The 18,781-nt window shown below is 42.0% G+C and overlaps 1 protein-coding gene across 1 annotated transcript in view; it reads right to left on the reverse strand.

The window, feature by feature from the left end:
- Positions 1–3,145: 3,145 nt before the first annotated feature.
- The window catches only part of mctp2a (multiple C2 domains, transmembrane 2a), a 36,142-nt gene continuing 20,506 nt past the window's right edge, over positions 3,146–18,781 (reverse strand). Inside the window, exons 19-24 of the mRNA XM_030053898.1 lie at positions 13,643–13,762; positions 12,457–12,498; positions 7,450–7,559; positions 7,233–7,342; positions 5,936–6,033; positions 3,146–3,768 (exon numbers count right to left, since the gene is read on the reverse strand). Coding sequence (XP_029909758.1) covers positions 3,709–3,768; positions 5,936–6,033; positions 7,233–7,342; positions 7,450–7,559; positions 12,457–12,498; positions 13,643–13,762 — 540 coding nt within the window. The 3' untranslated portion in view covers positions 3,146–3,708. The remainder of the gene's footprint in view (positions 3,769–5,935; positions 6,034–7,232; positions 7,343–7,449; positions 7,560–12,456; positions 12,499–13,642; positions 13,763–18,781) is intronic.

Below are 18,781 nucleotides of genomic sequence, written 5' to 3' on the forward strand. Positions count from 1 at the left end.
GTCATTTGGATTGTATTACTGCTGAGCTGATGCCAGGAGAATCTACACTTTATTAGTGTCAGAGTCCTGTCTCAAGGCAGACCCTAACCTCTGCACCTTTAATTTAGGCCACTTGGGTCTTAGAGCATAGCCACTAATCTCTGTGACCTGCTTTTCAGGTGGTACAACCAGCCCAAATAACACACCCATAAGTGCTTTAACATGTGTAAGTCAACTACGCGTTGTGCTTTTGTCACTTTGTCCTACTGTGAGCATAATGTCTCTCAGATACGAGGTCAGAGAACCTTAACGGTATTGCTCATGTAACAATTACTAAGGAGGTGCTGAGAATAGTGGCTTATTCAAATGAGGCTTTTTGCTATGCATCTCCTTGTAAAGCTGGGTAGACCTGCAACTGAGAGAAAGGGTGCAGTGTTCTCTGTCTCTGCACTTGGTAGTTTGACACCCGCTTCGGGGCTGTACATCAGAGGAGCGACTGCTGAAAAAACAGGTTGTATGGGTCCTTGCACACAGCCTGCCTGTGGTGCTGCCTGAAGGACTGCCATGGAAACAAGGAGTGTGACAGGCTCTGGGGGGATCCGCCACAGCTGCAGGCACTTCCTTTTTGACAGGCTGATGAAGACATCACTGCCACACCATGCACAACAACAACAACTAGTGTAGAAAAAAACGTGATCAGACAATGTTAACTGCTGTGTGGCTCAAATGTTCATTAGCAAGCTTGTAAAGCATCCAGGGATTTTCTCTACTGCATCCAGGGACCATATTGCACAGTGACTTCCTCTGCAGAGATCGGTAGCTTTCCCAGGAGAAAATACATTGATAAATTATTCCTTAAATATGATTACACCTCTTTAAAGAGGGCTGTATTTATGTGTGTGCCCATGTGTACGCAAGTAAGAAAGCAAATCTGTGTGTTGGTGCATGCAGAGAGGATTCAGCGATTGTTGTAACCCTGTCAGACTCTTCTGTTTGATCCGATGACTAGGAATGATATTACACAGGGAACATCCAAGTCCACAACCTCAGTGCCACAGATTTGACAGCTTGGAGGCAGGCAAACATATTCCCACATGACCTCTCATAATGTCACTGGCAGCATTTGCCTCAATAATATTAGTACTCATGACACAATATTATTTCAACTTAGATCTTGCCATGCACCAAAGTCCAACAAAATGTGTCGTGTCTGACATTAAAGGACTTGAAATTTTCAGTCTAACAGGACTGCATATTTCCATTATTAGTAATTCAGATGGTCAATTTCTTATATTAACGTTAATTTACATTGGAGAGATTCAGATGTCCTGATGTGGCAATTTAGATGTTCGCTGAAATTTCGATTAAAAGTACCCTGGGAGTGTTGCGTAATTGTCTTCACCTCTTGGGGACAGCTCATTGGGTCCCGTCAGTGATCTGTTTGTACTCCGTCCCACCACACCCCCACCGTCCACCCCATCTCCAACTCATGCCCTCCTCCTGACACAGCCCAAGCCAGCCCCCAGCCCCACTGGAACCAAGAATGCAGGCGGGTTTCAGCCAGTGTGTGGGATTTAGCTCGTCAGAAGCTCAGGGTCACCTCCACACCCCCTCACTTTGAAATGGACCCCTGGTGGCAGCTCCTGGGAGAGACCAGTGATGTCTCTATCAGCCTGTCAAAAGAGATAGCCCGGGGCTCCACCAGGTCCCCCTGAGCCAATCAAACTCTTCACAAAGCACAGACGGATGCTCTTTCACCAGCGTGCTACTGCAGAGGAGGGGGGCACCCGGCTGGGATGCTTAGTCCCCCTGTCGGGTTAGAACAAACTCCCATTGCTGTGGCCCAATCCCTACTTCAACCCAAATTCAATCTAATCGAAGAATCTTTTAAAAAAGGAGTTTCTCAGTCACCACTCATCTACTATGATAGCGACATGAGAAAACTGTACAAAATATGGCATTTCCAGTGCGGACTGAGGCAGCCATGGTCCAGAGGCAACTCTCATTTTTCCATGCTAACAATTACATTTACTTAAAGTTAAAGTTCAACTGGTAGACATATGCAGAGAAGCTTGCATATCCAGTCAATTAAGCAGCATGAACTTTTGCTATGTAAATATCATGGGACGGATTCATTTTTATCTCAGCAGTGGTAATTATGTGACAAGTAATGAAAAAAACATTCAGCATAATATCAAAGACAATACTATTATGTCTTTGAAATGTCTCTATGAAATTTGCTCAATTGTTGTGAAAAAATAAAAATGGCAAAAGGCCGTCTCAACTGATTATCTCTTTGTATGTAAAGTTAATATTAATGCACAAATTGATGGAAAAGGAGATATTGTACATCCCTCCACTTGGAGACCCATTGTGGGGAGACACATGGAAAAACCTGTGTGTGTCTCTGTATGTGTGTGTGTGTGTGTGTGTGTGTAACCATTAGATAGGCGAGGTGATTTTAATGGAAATGTAAAGCACTAAGTGCTGAGGATGGAGAGAGTACTCTATGAGATGAGCTCTTTCTCTCTCATCTGGACCCTGTTATTGTGAGAAGGCAACAAAGCAATGCATTAGGAAGCACACTGGAACTACACAGCTTTGATGTGAGCTCGGTAACCAAGGCGCAGCGGTGGCCGGTGTGTGAGCTCTGTTCCAATGGCTGTGTTGTGTAATCAGATGTGTTTACTGTGTATTCAAGTAAAGAAGTGGTGTAATCCATCCCCACTACAGTGCAGTTATAGAAAAAAAATAATAAAACACAGGCTAAAACAACAGCTCAAACTGATCAAGATGTTATTTTTATTCAATATTCTTGAAAATCCTCCATTTGATGATACACAAGGCTACTACATAAAAAAAACATATGAATAGAACTTAAAAAATATATGTATAAATCAAACATAACATTTCTGGACGTTTTATCCTTTTTCTTCAGTTTTGAAGAAAACGAAAAGCAAAAGAAAAAATATGTGTGTGTGTGTGTGTGTGTGAGAGAGAGAAAGAGAAAGTAAATGTGAAAACTGATATATATATATAGAGATAGATAGATAGATAGATATACATATAGATATAGATATATATATACACAGCAAATTACTGAAAGAAAACATTAGTAAATGCTAAAAGTATTATTTACATCAAATTCTGGAAATAAAAAGGATAGTAAAATTATTTTCAATTGGAGAAAATATATATTGCAGAATTCCGCATGATTATGAGAAAATGCATTGACTTCTTGACCTTTAATTATATTAATACACACTCAAAAAAAAAAAAAAATCATAGTTTTCCCTTAAATTCTTAGGCTTATGTGTTAACTTTATATTAAGAGAAATTTCTCAGTTTCACCAAAGTCAATAAAAAGCAAGACAGGAGAGGTTTAAGGTAAGCCAAACACTGTGTCTTTCATTCCTCTTTTAAATTGTATCCATGGATGAAGGCTGAGCCTTGCAGCGGCCTCTTTTCTTTACCTCCGGGTCTGTGATTGACAGCGCCATGTGCTGCCCTCCCAGCCGCTGCAGTGCACAGCCCCTGTCAGGGGGGTGGCAAACACACAAGCCAGAGAGCGGCTGGCTGCCCCTCAGCAGCAGGGGGCAGGGGGTAGGGTGGTATGGTGGGGTGCTCGAGGTCACGGGCTCTGCTGGCACTGGAGCATTGTTGTCAGGCGGACTGGGCCGTACCATTTTCAAAAGGAGACGAGCCTTTCATCCAGCATGTCCGCGGAGCTTACCTTTTCCTCCGTGGCTGGCTCTGGGTGGTGGGCGCTCTCAGCTCGCTGTACTGCACCTGTAAAAACAAACAGGAGTTTGGTCAGAGGCAGGTAATCCGAGCTCAGTGGAGCGCACAGTAATGGCTCCCCTGAGGAGAGCTGGTGCAGGGGAAAGCGAGGCAGGCTCGCCTGTAATGAATCATTTTTTAAACACAGGAGCAGAGGGGATTAATCACAGGGAGGAAGGATTTGAAGAGTCAAGGGTTTCGTACCAGCGTACGCCCCCCTCATCCTCCGCCACAATCACAATATTAGAAACAGACATCAACTGTTGAAACAACCTGCCAGGCCAGTGAGGGAGTTGTAAACTGCATAATCACTCACTGCAAGTTATGTCCCCTTAAGAAAACTTTGTAAAAGGCTAAGAATAGCCTCAAGTATGTGTTGTTTAGCTCGAGGGACAACTAACATTGGTGGATGTGTAACTTTCTCTGGGGCTGTCCGGGACCTCAAAATTTGACTTTGATTTACTCAGAAAAAAGACCTGCAATATGACATTTGAACTTAGAAGTTTGTTTCTAATTTTTCAGCTATGTCTATAGAATTATGCTGAATACTAAACATAATTTGAATCTTTTTTTTTTTTTTTTAGAAATTCTTTTATGTTCAAATGGATTTGCAAAATAAATATGTCGTAAAATGGTGTTATCTTTGGCTCTCAAGCAATAAAATGCAATTGTCCATTTTTTTCAAAACTGCCATCGCTATCCAAGGAAGATTGATCATAAGGGAAATTGAAAAGGATAAGGGCTTGAATTTGAAAACTTGCTTTTGAAGCATGGTTGCTGAACTCAAACAATACGGTGAATCTGTTGAATAAAGGTAAGAACTCTATGCTAATTAGCTAGTCTCGATTATTAGAATGGGAGATGGAATGTGGGAACAAAGTGACTGCCGTCTGCATCAGAACATGAAACTGTCCTCAGAACTGACAGATGCTTCTTATTTCAGGACAGACACGCTGTTGTCAGAAGTCCCCGTTTGAGGCAGACTTTGTAGATGTGCACAGGCACTAATTGCCAAGTCACATTTGCAAGAAAGACAGGAGTCAATTTTCAGCCTTTGTGCTGCATTTGTGTCCACACCTATCTGAGCATTGAAGTTCTAAGTCAACAAAAACAAAATGTGTGGTCTATTGTTTTGGGTCTCCTGTGTATATGATGTTAAGGTTATTTTTCACAGTACATAATGAAACGTACTTATGATGAATCTTAAGGATGTTTTGTTTTTTATGATTGGAGCTATTTTCAAGATGTAGTTTCTCTTTTAAACCAGGCTAAAAAGTATTGTTTCCATGGGATTTGAAAGTGAGTCATTTTCAAAGCTTGAACATTGTATCCCATTGGGAAGAGGACATACAAAGGATTCTGAATCAAAATTTATTCACCATCTTGTTTTGCCAACTCAGTCAGCCAAATCTCAAACAACACAGCCTCCCTCCAACAACATCACAGAGAAATCAGCAATGGCTTGCAGCAGGAGGACATCAAGGGTGCAGCAGAGAAAGAGACTGGGGTGAGAGTGTCTTTCCAGATCCAGACTGTCAAGCTTTCTGGCTGAATCCTGTCTGGTGAGTACCTGGGAGATGAAGGCACTGTATGGCACTCGATTTCCTGGCCAAGCGAAATTCTCAGTGAGAGAAAAGCAAGCAGCCAGCACCACTTACAACACCCTGACAGCTCTCCTCAGCTCTGTGATGTAAATGCAAATGACATATCAGCCATGGCTAATATATAATCACATATGGCACCCAGCAGGATGACTAGGGCTCACGACTACATTAATTGACTCTCCCGCCCCAAAGTGACTGAGGCCACGTCAGAGTCTCTGTGCTAACACAACAGCCAGACACGTCAGGAGCCCTCTGCCAGCCCTTGGCCAATCACCAACCTTAATGTCACAGAGCTACAATCAGAGAGACAAAAAATTGCTAATCATGGACAAGGCTGCAGCGATGTGGCTGAGGACAGATCAGAGTGTCTCCACACTCAGGCACTAGGGCGACTACATCAAACTGCACTGAGGAATAATTGGGCCAGGGGTGCTTTAAAGGCGAGAGTCCATTAATAATCAAACAAAGCCAGAGGATATATTTCCTCAACACTTGGGAATTCTGTTAGAGCAAATAATGCAGATATCTTCAGGGAATTCCCTCCCTATCTGTATGTAAAATTGGACCCTTACCTTTTGAACATCAGACGGCACCCTCTTGAGGAAATCCAGTATTTCATTATTGTCAATAGTATGCGGGTTGCGCAGCTTCTTGGTAAATTTGTTAACGCCTGTGAAAACAAGAACACATTAATAAATAAAGGTGTCATACCGACTAGCATATTTTTACACTGGAAAAAAAAAACAGAGAGTTGTGTAACCCTATCCATGTGTAGTGTTTCCACCAATGTGTCTGAAATTGCACTATGCAATGCTATTTCAATTGATCCCTGGGAGACAAATTGAATTCCAGACAGGCCAATACAATGGGGACTTGTTCACATGGAGCAATAGATAAATAATGTCATCTATTATTTTAATTGAAATATCAAGCACACATCCATGAGAACTTTTCAGATGAGACTTCTAGTTTGGCAGCTCAGCACATTTTACTGTATGATGCCAAAGGTGACACGGGTCACTTGGAATACATTAAATAGCCAAGAGCAGCAGCACAACAGCAACTCCACCTCCAACCATAATACTTTTCATTTCAGTGTGCAGAAAGAGTTTTCTTTTCAAATGTGTTGATTTCTTCAATCTGATCATTTCTTGCACATCTATATTTACTTTTCACATGGCCGCATACCACAGAGAAAAAAACCTATCTCTGGGGTCCTGTTGTAATGGGACCATTATATTCACAGCTTGGTACTGCCTGTACCTCAATGTGCAGGCAAAAAACCTAAGGACTTAAATATGTGCAAACAACTTGAAAGGCTTGCCTTGCAACCACAGAGATGGGGGTTAACTGGGGAGGCAGAAGAGTATTTCAGAGTGTGCGTTTTTGTTTGATATGATGGTTTTTTGGTATTGATTGTGTTGAAGGCAGTGTGGAAGTACAGTGGTTGTGGGCTTACAGCTGGAGGAGGAGAGCTTGTTAAGGGCAGCATCTCTCCCTGACCACTGAGATGACTGTCTATTCTGTATGACTACAGCAGATAATGAGAGGCTAGACCAGGAGCCTACAGACTGCCCAAGGACATCATGTATTATATACAGCTTGATACTCCACCTCTTCTTTGTTTTCACACAAACCCTAGGCCTTGCCTCTGCTGGGCTCGGCTACATCAGCCCACACTGTGCAGACTGAACCTCTGCAGCCGTCTGATCTCTGTGCATTTGCAGAGGTGTAGGGATGGCTAAGTTGTTAAATTACTGCACTTCATTAAATGTTGGATTTGTAGTTGGGAAATATGCATACAACATGTCAACTGTAACTCCGCTCTGCAATACTTAGTGCATTTGGTATTGTAATTTTAGAACTTACCCCATATCAGCACAACGTAGCGGAGTGGGATATGATATAATACTGCTGTGGCCACAAACAGCACCAAACAGGCCAGACAGGACAAGAACGGGACAGACCAGTTGAATATGCTGTGGACAAATTAATGTATCATATTATTTAGAATATCTATTCAAATATCATTGGCAAAAAAAATCTGAGATTAATAAAATCAGCAAATACAAAATGGTTAAATTACTTCTTGATTCGTTCTCCCATGCTTGCAATTTCATCCAAAATGGTCTGAACAGTGAGCACTATTTCCTGCACCATATGTATCTTCTCCATCAACCCTTTTTTTCCGGATTCCTAAAAAATAAAATAAATAAAGTTTAAAAAAAAAAAAAAAAAAAAGCAGACACTGATGAGGTGCACTGTATGTCAATTGTTGGGCAGAGTAGACAAAGACCAGTTTATCTCTGCTGTGCTATTATGTGTGATTTATCTATTGAATGGCCTATAATGAGCAAACACTGTATATCTTCAGACTATGCTTTTGAAGATGAGACAGACTCAGTGCTCAGAGGCTGTTATGTGGATGGCTGTGAGATTTCAGCTTTTGTCCGGAACACACAATAGAGCTGTTGCACAAGTGCAGCACAATCAAGATTCTCCGGCAGATGAAAAGTACACAAAATGGCCATCTGCAATCAGGCAGACGAGGCGACCTAGAAAAAAAGTGCAGGGGGCCTCACAACTTAGGAGAGACTCCATTCCACCAACCTACACAGGGCAAGTTTGAACTTGTTTTTACAAATCTGTCAGTCCCGGCTTTGAACAGTCTCCCTAACCTATCCTAACACTTCTAGGCATGAGAGAAATGCTTCACCTCACTCACAGCACCGGTTGGATGTTTTCTTGCTCACACTCTCACTCATGGGATTCTTGTTAAATCCTACATTGCAGATAACATTTGATTTGCTTTACTTTGTTTTAATGCACTGACATAATGGTGACTGGGTGTGAACTGACAGATACTTGTATACCAGGTGGACTTGGCAAAGCAGTAAGTCGATACTGGAGGGTACTGGAGGGGTTGTTCTGTCTTGAAATGAAATAAATGTGATCACATCAAGGCTGGAAATGGCAAAGAGTGTGTGAGGCCTTCCAGAGGCAGAAGGAGAGACTGGAGATAACACAAGTAACACAAACTAAAGAGGGCTGAGAAGCCTCACATCAAAAGGAGGAAATAATGACAGGAATGATGACAGAGGGCGGGAGAGGAAGAGTGAAAGGGAGAACAGGAATGAAAGTGTGGGGGGAGGGCCCTGTCTGATGGACTCTAACAGGAGGCTTGAGGATGTCTATGTGTTTATGTTATAAGGCAGCCGAGTCCCAGCGTGTGTGCATTGACAGCATCCAGACAGAATGCCTTTATCAGAGTTCCATGAGGCAGCCCTTGGGAACACTCTGTCTGCCAGCACAGAGAGACTCCCTACCGCCAGTCCCAGTCTCCTCCACGAAAGGCGCAGGAAGAGAGCAGTTCCCACACTAGCAGAGCCGCCCCCACCGGGCTCAGATCTGGACAGACACTGAAGGTTCTGCACTCTCCAAAAAAGGAGAAACTATCTAAAATATGCTGTCTTTGTGATAGCTAAAGAGATTAACATCTTACGATCTCATTGTGGGGAGTGAGGAGTATACCGGCCTTTATGTATCATCTTACTACACACTGCTACATGGGGGCAGAGCAAACCCTCAACCGCTACATAATGTCCATGCAGGTCCTTTACTACACATTAGGTGTTAATTGAGCTCTTTGTCCCAAGTTTTCACTGAAAGCAGGGAACACTGTTTGAGCCAGCTAAAAGCCATTAAAATCCATGTTGGTGAGTTCCTGATGGACCCAGAGCGCCATACATGGAGAAATGATATCTCGCTAGATATGGAGCCTCATCAGTTAGGCTCAGATTCCCTTTCATGTTTCCATTTAAACTTGTTTAAGGGACCCAATTACATGAATTAGAATTCAAACCTAATAAGAGATATGAACCACTATTTAACTGCAATGGATACACGCAAGGAAAATTTAGCCAGAAATACAGCTCAGGCAGAAAAAAAGAGACAACACTGTGGCTTTCATTTCTAAAAGAAAAACAGACCAATAGATGTACTCTGAAGTATGCATCAAGAGGCTGAGCTCTCATGATTATCATTACTCATCTCCTTTAAGATTCTTGAAATCCTCCATCTCCTTAGCGACCAACACTGAAGTCCTTCCTACATTAATCATTTGATGATATTCTTTATCTTTGTTCATTTCTCTTTTCAGCCTGTACAAGAGTACATAATTCTCCTAGAACACAAAAATAAATATAACAGCTTCCACTGAAATGGAAAGGGATTGGTAAACTGGGGATGGACTATATGAATCCTAAATGTCTACTGATTAGAAAACCTGTGTCAAATCATATTCTCATTTCAGATAAAATTGTAAAAGCTTCCTTTTAAGGTGCTGTAATGGAGAACAAATTTGATCTCCTGCACAAAGGTAAACATACTCTCGTAGGCATGTGGGGCATTATCAAAAGCTGGGAAAAGCTCATTTAGCATCATTTTAATTAGAATAAATGGTGCCAAATTTGAATATTCAGTCAAAGCTTGACTGAATATTTTCTAGTGACTTTTTCAACAAAGACAAGAAGTGCATCTAATTGAAAAACACCTGTGTTCCTGGGAAATCGTCTCATATGGTATTAAAATGAGCCTAAAAAACAAATTGATGCACAACACAAAAAGCACTTGGAGGCTTTTATGTGTTAGTGGGTCCATGCGCCGTAGCTCTCGTAATGCATCGCCACAGATTATGACATGGGCAGTCTGTCTGACTGGTGCTCTCAAGGAGACCCAGCGGTGACTGTGGTCTATGGGGTGAGAGATAGAGTAACCCCCCAGCTCAGTCTAGCACCCCCCGCTACCCCTCCTGCCCCCCAACTCCCCTGGGCTGTGCTATGGGAGCAACTCTACCCCAGACCAGCACTGCCAGCCGGGGGCAATGGCAGGGCTTTTTCATCTTGCCTATTCATTTGTATTGGAGATCTATGGACTTGTTTTGCCTCTCTGTTTCTTTATGTTATGATTAAATATTGTCTATCTGCACAATTGATACCTAAGGCCAAAGGGAAGTCACTTTGCCCACACATAATTTGTAAGCTGTCTCTTTCCCTGAGGACAGATTTGTTCACAAGGAGAGGATCTGTTCTGTATTATACTGCTGTAACACTGCCTTGCCTTTCGTCTCTCTTTAACGTCATGCCTTCATATTCTTGGTGCTCTGTCTGAGGTTTACATATTTCCTTCCTCAAGGGGAAAAAGGGGGATAAAAACATATTTGAGTGGTAATCATAACCTTCTCAGAGGGAAAAGCTTTTATTCATGTTAGAGAAAAGACTAGGGGGGAAAAAAGCAAAGCTTTTGAAGTCTTCAAATTTAACACTGATCACTCTTTAACCCCAAATATTTTTAAAGAAGACTTTGATAGGAGGTGTGAAGCTACACTGCTTGATCTTACTGCATGATATCACATTCAAGTGACAGCAAGACCATAACAAGACTTTCAAATAAGCCACTTTAAATTAAAGCTGACAGCTTAAAACAAACATGGGTGACTGCTTAATTAGTAAATGAAAGGAGATATTTCATTTCCTCTTAGTGTGAAAGGGCTTAGGAGGCTCATGCAAAACCTTTCCAAAAGCCTTAAGAGGCCAGTGTTGAGTTCTGAAACACGAGCAGAGAATTCAGAATTTCTCCAACCATTTAGAAAACATTGCTGTTTCTCAAACTGCAGTAAGAGCACAAACACTTCTATTATGTACAGAGAGTTTCAGCAGTAGTGTAAAGACACTGATATTAATGATTCTATGAAGCAATGACATTGTTGAATTCAGTGCATAAAAGCAGCAGTGCCTGATTCAGTATTCATAAAAACATTGAATTCTCCATAGCACTGCTGTTTGTTTAAGCACCAGGTTCCCTGTTCTTTGCGACGATGGCAAGTGCAGCTTCCCACTTTGTGTGTGCACACATATCATGCGAGTTTCATCTGTGAATTAGCCCATCCTTTCAGACAGGATTTGGTGGATGGGCCTGTGTTTTTAAAAGAAGCTGGCTTTCTTCGTAGCCCCAGGTCATCACAACAGAATATATTGAGCACATTATGGATATGAATCCTGGGCCTAGACATGCAGCGCAAGGGTCACTGCTTGGAGGCTTTGCGTTAGTTCCACACTTCATTGCCATAAAGCAATAATACACATCCCTGTTAACTCTTTCCTTTTCACAGAAAACAGTGGGATCAGTGTAATTGAATATGTGCTGTGAGGTAGTACAATTTTCAGGGTGCTTCAAAATTTCTTGTAGTAATAATACTATCCCATGAAGATATATTACTAAAAATGACAGTGTTGATTTCTTACAAATGAGCAACTGTGAAAGTGATTGATAAACCTTTGAGGACCGAATTGCTTTATTGCTGTGTTACAGCTCTTAGCTTGATTTGTTCTGGGGGTAACAGGTCATTCTCAATGTAACCATTCCATTTAGACGAGTCTGGTAGAAAAATCTGCTGATATTATCCCCAACAGCTGCACAAACCTCAATTAATGCCACAGTTTAAATTTGATTTATAGATTTTCAAAGGGCTGGGATATCGCAGCAGAGTGACATTGTTTGTAGAGTGACATTGAATACCCAGAGGAGCAGAATAAAGTGCTGAATGGAGAGGTATGTGCTCACATGCTATTACTGTTTCATAGATACTGTCCTCCTTTCTGTTCATTCTATTCTTGGGTAGAAGTTAGCTTCTGAGAAAAAACTGTCATTTTAATTGTGCAAAAGTCCCAACTAGAACCTGTATGACTGCCATACATCTCTACTTTTTACCAGGCTATTGTATATGTATGTGTATACAAAAACAATGATCTGTGGCATTTGTTGATCCAGGAGTTTGTAATCAGTATCAGCATGCACGCAATTTTGTTTGTTTGATTAAGTCATCAAGAGGGATATATTATGAGGCTTCACTGTGCTACTGATATAATAAAAGTATGAGTTTTGTGCAAAGTGTCCAGTAATGTCAATATGAAATTTGGAACAACCAGTGTTGACAGTAAACTGTTTATTAATTCGTGCAGAAAACTGAAAAGTGATAATGTTCTACTATAATATATTATCCCTTAAAACGATGGAAAGAGACAAGATAAAATACCTTCTCATCTTCTTCTTCATCATCAGCCATGCTCATGTTCACCTAGGAGAGAATAAAGGGTACTGGGTGATTTCAAATGAACGGGACATGTGGGCACTGGAGCATTTTTAACAAACACCTAGTAATGAAATTTTCTTCGAGTACATTCACCCCTATTGGGAGAGGCCGGTTTCCATAGAGACTGCATCACAAGGGTGACCTCACACAAAAGGAGAGGTGAAAGAGGGCCTTCCTCACAAGAGCACTGTCACACCAAAGCAATCTCATTTCTCCACAACATAACCACACAGAAAAACAGAAAAAGGAAAGGGGGAGGGAAAAAAAAACATTTAATTTCAATGCTGTTGCCTAGATCACTTTATATCAAGTCATCCCTGACCCCGCTGCAGTGCACACTGTGACATTGCCTGGGAACAGAGCTGTGTCATTGCCGGCCAGAGGGTCACAGAGAGGTGACAGTGTCTCCACACTGGATATGAGGGTGAGCCTGGGTTTTAACATTGCCCAGGGACAACATCTTTGCCAGCAGCCATAAACACAATCACTGGGCTGGGGATGTTGCTCTGGGGAGGGTGTGTGAGCAGGCCAGGCCCCTAGCTGGCCGTTGAGATGGCTTACAACATAGTGAAATTGGGGGGCAGTCAGAAGTGTGAACAGCATTAACCTTCACAGACATGTGTAGGGCAAACATAATTTCCATAATAGTGGATAGAGAGGAGATAGTAGCATGTTCTGGAGAGGGCTATAGCCTTGTCTTTACAAGAGCAGTGAAACCAGCCAGTACACCAATACACTATAAACATGCAATTGCAGTGATTTAATTTTAATGGTGGTTTTGCTGATTCACTGGGCCTCTGGAGACGTTGCGGAAACTAGTCTAACAATGTGGAATTGTGCCACAATCAACCCTTCTGTGCTGTGCATTTAATTAAACAGCTCCTGGGTGTTTTAAAAATGTATTAGCAATAATTCCATTGTACTATACTGCAGATGTGTAATTGTAGCAGTTGCAAGTGGACATAGATAAAAAAAAAAAAAAAAAACTGGCAAACTGTGAAAAAAGTATTAAACCATTAGCATCTCACCAGTGGTGGGCTAGCAAACAGCCCGAGCTGGCGCTGTAACAACATGCCTCTATAGATCTGAGTGGATGAATCGTGCAGCGCTCAGAGCGCACGTCACTCACCAGGTCCTGGTTGGAGGTGACCCTCCCTGTGGTGAGCTGGAAGTAGTTCCAGCCTATGAGGAGAAGCAGGAAGAGGGGCAGCATGAAGAGCTCCCAGTGCCATACCGTCACCAGGAAGATCTGAGGAGACAAGAAGGGATAGTATAGAGCACAGACCATCATACCATGGCATTATATCCTCACTATCAAATCTCAACAAGCTTCTCCCAGAAAAAAAAAAAAAAAAAAATTCTATGATCTTCTCTCTCTACAAATCGCTTCACATCCCACTATAGCTCAGTCACCATTCTTAAATATGCAGACGACACAACTATAATTGTACTTATAACCACCGACATCAAAGACTGATACCGAGAGCAGGTAGCCCCAGCAGTCAACAACCTCGAGCTCAACACATCTAAAACTCAAGAACTCATTATAGATTTTCAGGCACAGACCCCTCCCAAAAAAAACCCCACACGTCTCAGGAGAACCCATAACCATCACTGACTCATTCAAATTTCTTGGCACACACAGCAGCATCACACTCAAATGGAACATCAATACAGACCACATCACCAAAAAAGCCCAGCAAAGACTGTTTTTTTTTTTTTTTTTTTTTTTTTTACAGCCATCATTCAGAGCCTACTCATCCATAACAGTTCGGTACAGCAGCATGGACAGTCACACACAAAAACTGCAGTGAATTGTCAATAAATCATCTGAGATTATTGGCACCCCAACTCCCATCGGTTGAATCACTATATCACAAACGCACAACCAAAAGAGCCAATAAATAAATAAATAAATAAATAAAAATCTCTGACCCGTCTCACCCTGCTCGCCACCTCTTCCAGCTGATGCCCTCTGGCAGGCGCTATGGGTCCCTGCCCCCCCCAAATCATGCCGTTTTAAAAACTTCTTTTTTTCCTCACTGCAAGTTGAACGTTTCTCTCTAACCCTGACCAATGTACCTAGACATAAAACTCCTACAGCAGTCTTGTAAATATTATCCAAGAAATTTGTCTTGTGGCAATATGTGATTTCTGTCTGTTGTGCTGATCATTCTGTCCAAAGTGATGGTGATATCTTCCTGTTTGTGATGTTACAGACACTACCGGAACCAAATTCCAGCGACCATGGTTGTGTGATCCTTAATATATGATTGATTGACTGATTGATAGATTGATTTATCCAGATCGCAAATCTTATGAAAGCACTACAGACTGTAAATCCACTGCGATCTACAGCTGATGGCAACACTTTTCACTAACGGTTTGAAAGTAACAGACATTTGGGGACAATTTTTAATATCTTTAAATCCTATTTATATACTCCAATAACACAGCGCTGGCAAAGCGCCTCGCTGCTGAACAGAAAGTATGACATGGGTAGGCATGGTATGCTGTCTTTTAACTAGCACATCAAATCCTCTTAGACTCAGAGGCAGTGAGGGTCTCTGACTAGGCACATATGGCAACTGGAGGAGCATTTGCAACATTTACCCCCTCCGTGGTGATGATACTGAGAAAAGCCAAGACCCCTGGTAGAAATAAGATGGATCACACTGAATGAGTAATCCCTCATAATTCTGTAAAGGAGTGGTGCTAAGCACGTTGCACAACACCCACTGCATTTCACAGCAGAGCACTAATTGGACGGCTGCATTTAAACCCATTTAGTGACAGCCTAATGAGTCTGTCTCCAACTGAAATTATCAGGAATGTGTGAGGAGGATCACACCAGCAACTTGACAGGAATGAAATAAAAATGTTCCCCACAGCAAGTTGAGTCTCAAAATCTATTATAGTGTGATTATGTGCCAATATACGCAACATATGGTCCACATATATAGAGCGCATAGTCCTGTCATTCTTTGTACACTATGTTTTCTGTAACTGCATCCTCTGCATGAGTCACATTCATTCGACTTGTTTTTCTCAAGTTTTTATTTTTGACAAAGTTTGTTTGTTTTGAAACTTTGAATACGGCTGCTATTCTAAACCACTGCTACTGTATGGTAGCACAGTGCAGTCTAAGCTCAAAGAGCTGGAGGCTGCTTGGAGTTGGAACAATATGTTAGAGTTAAGCCTGAGACAGGATGTGAAGCACTGGGGCCTTCAGGCCCCAATAGCAGGCCTGTAAACAGCAGACTGCTCCTGTCATAGCAACCAAGCGGAGTCCGTGCATGTTGCTCTGGGGGCCAACCTACCTACTGCCACACCAGGCCTAGGTTCAAACGGCCACCAGGGAAACGTGAACCGTGAGTAATGCACACAACACGGTGGCCTAACTGCCCTAGGCTTCACCACTGTACCGCTTATTATCCTTCAATACAATCCGGGAGATGGTGGATGAACAAAAGCAACATGCAACAGCACAGTGGGCTGGCCAAGATGTAAAGAAATAATATGAACAATATGTTATTGTTATTTTTCTATAACAGCTCATTTGAATTATACAGCCGCAAACTAGAGCTGGTGGGGGAAAAAAGGTAAACAATGAATATGCATGATGTGCAGAGGTAGCTGCAGTGCGTCTCCTCTCGGTTATGAATAACCTACGTCATATGTTGTCACCTCAGTTCCCATGAGGCTATTCTAAAGCGACGCTCTCCTCACCCCAGAGGAATTCAGCTGGCTGGTGGACAGGTAGCCTGTCATATCCCCAGCATTCTCATAAAAAAGGAAAAAGAAAGGGGGAAAATGTGCCTGGAAACTGACATGAGCCCAGCAGGAATGTTGAACCTCCTTGCCCTCCCTGCAAAAGCTGCTACATTAACCACTAAAGTCTAATTGCTTGGTCTCTGTCTTCCTGTGCAAGTCAACAGAGGGAGCCAATTCATTTCCGCCCAGGGAGCCGGCAGAGAGAATCTGTCACAGGTATTCATAATCGCCCACTAATGCAAATTTCTGCTCACCACGTTCTGGCTCAGTGGACAAGATAAAAGCCTACAGAAATACAATGCCTTGTGTCTAAACTGAGTGCTTAAATGAGGGTATAAACCAAAACTGTCAGAAATATCTTCTCAATTCCTCCCTCATGGTATGTCAGCCCATGTGTGCAGGATTTACATGCTTTTTTAACACTAATAAAAACGTTAGAGAGAAACATCTGGGAGAACCTCTCAGATTCCTTCACTCAGGTGCGCAGACTGAGAGTTTGCCGTCAGATATCCCTCAGTAATGAGCAGAGGCAGGACTATACCTTTTCCTTGTCTTCTTGCATTCTCCAGAGCCTCTGTGAAATGGAGACGGAACTAATTCCGCACTAAGTGGTTTATGTTTTATTAGCAAGCAGCTGAGTGATTAAAGGACATGTCGGACAAAGTGCAACCTTTCAAGCGTAAATGTAAATTTGTATAGAAAAAGAATCCACATTTTAATTGCTGGCAAAGTTAGGCTCCATTTCTGTCTTGCGGGCCTGACTCCATTTTTTTCTTCTTTTCATCCGTCAACAAATTACACATGACAAGTAAAACCTTAAACACTACAATGCTAATATCTAACATGGGTGGTAAAACAGTCATTTATTTAAGCAAAAGGACATAAAGCAACAAACAAAAGGAGGGGAGGCAATAATTAATGATATACACGAGCATTTAGGTTTACACACAGCAGAATTGGATAATGAACGACTTGTAATTGAACAAGTGTTAGTATGTGTGTCTGGGAGGAGTGTCTCTAATGTAGGAAACCTCCCTTGACAAACACCATTTAGCTGAAAAATGTCTGTATGATTATGCACAGGGTGTCTAGGGGGAAAAAAAAGAATGAATTAATAAAACTATTAGCGCACGGTGGAGTAGGTGATGGAGATGCACTCTCCTTAGCCACCTGTAAGCGCCTGGAGAAGGGGCAACCCTGGGCAGAGCAATTCTGCCAGCAGGGTTAAGAACAGCCTGACAGATTTGTTTTATAGTGCCATTAATATGATTCCACTAAATGCATTCTGCGCTTTCTCATGCAGATCCCCTGGCCAGCAGAATCCAGCACCTAATAATAAAGCACTCAGCGATTAAAAGTGTGAATAAAATAACTTAAAGCTGAGCAAGCATGGCAGCTCCCACCACCCACACTCTCCCAGGAGGGGGTGAGATCGTAGCAGGAACAAAGGGACAAAGACACCCTCACTAAGAGTTTCTACCATCCTGTAAATTGATTAATAGAGGAGGGGGTGGCCCAGTCTACCAACCCAAACTACTGACTGGCAGACTTAACACCAGACTGCAAGGCTGCCAAATGTTCCTCTTACACCCGACAGCAGATAAGAGGCTGTAAATACAGGCATCACATCAGCATGGAAAACATAAAACTGTATATCAACCATACAATGTTATTGCATGCGGGGCCATGCGAGTACATTACCTGAGCCGTAAAAAATAAAAACAAAAAACAACAAAGTTAAAAAAAAAAAAAAAAAAAAACTTCTTTCCCTTATTATTTACTATGCAGCAGATTTCAAGAATGCCCATATTTTTTAAATTATCCGCAGTCCAAAAACAGAGAGGATTTAATCTTGGCTGTATCTACACTATTTCTCTTCAGTTGCACTCCACTTGGAAAGCTAAACAAAGCGAGGAGAGCGCCAGCCAGCATTATGAGGGTCAGTCAAGGGGGCTGTGGATGGGTGCCAAATTACGTGAACATATACTGAAAGAGTTTAACAAGACTGACTACAGGCTGCAGGGTTTGTGTATGTGTGTTTCTCTCTGTGTATGTGTGTGTGTGTGTGTGTGTGTGTGTGAAAGAGAGAGCGAAAGAGAGAAACATGGAGAATCCATGTTTGTGAAAACATAGAATATGTAGAATTTGGCAATACAAATCTAAATAATAATACAAGCGGGTACAAAATCTTGCATAGTCTTCACTCTGATATAGATGGACTTTTTCTGGGTGAAATCAAGGGCAGTAAAATTAATCTGCATTACTTCCTCAATTAAAATACAAAAAAGAGATTAATAATGAATCAAAGGCACAAGTGGCAGCTTAGCTCACGCAGGTCTTTTTCTTTTTTTTTTTTTTTCAGTCGGGCTGGAACACAGTCTGGCTGAGGGCTTATGCTGGGGATGGGAGCGGCAGGCTTTAAAGTAGCTGTAAACGCAGAGCAATGAGACATGTAATTTGTGGTGAGCTTGGGCCAGTGTGGGGACAGGCTTTC

This window comes from Myripristis murdjan, chromosome 6, assembly GCF_902150065.1.
Source record: "Myripristis murdjan chromosome 6, fMyrMur1.1, whole genome shotgun sequence".
Lineage (NCBI taxonomy): Eukaryota > Metazoa > Chordata > Actinopteri > Holocentriformes > Holocentridae > Myripristis > Myripristis murdjan.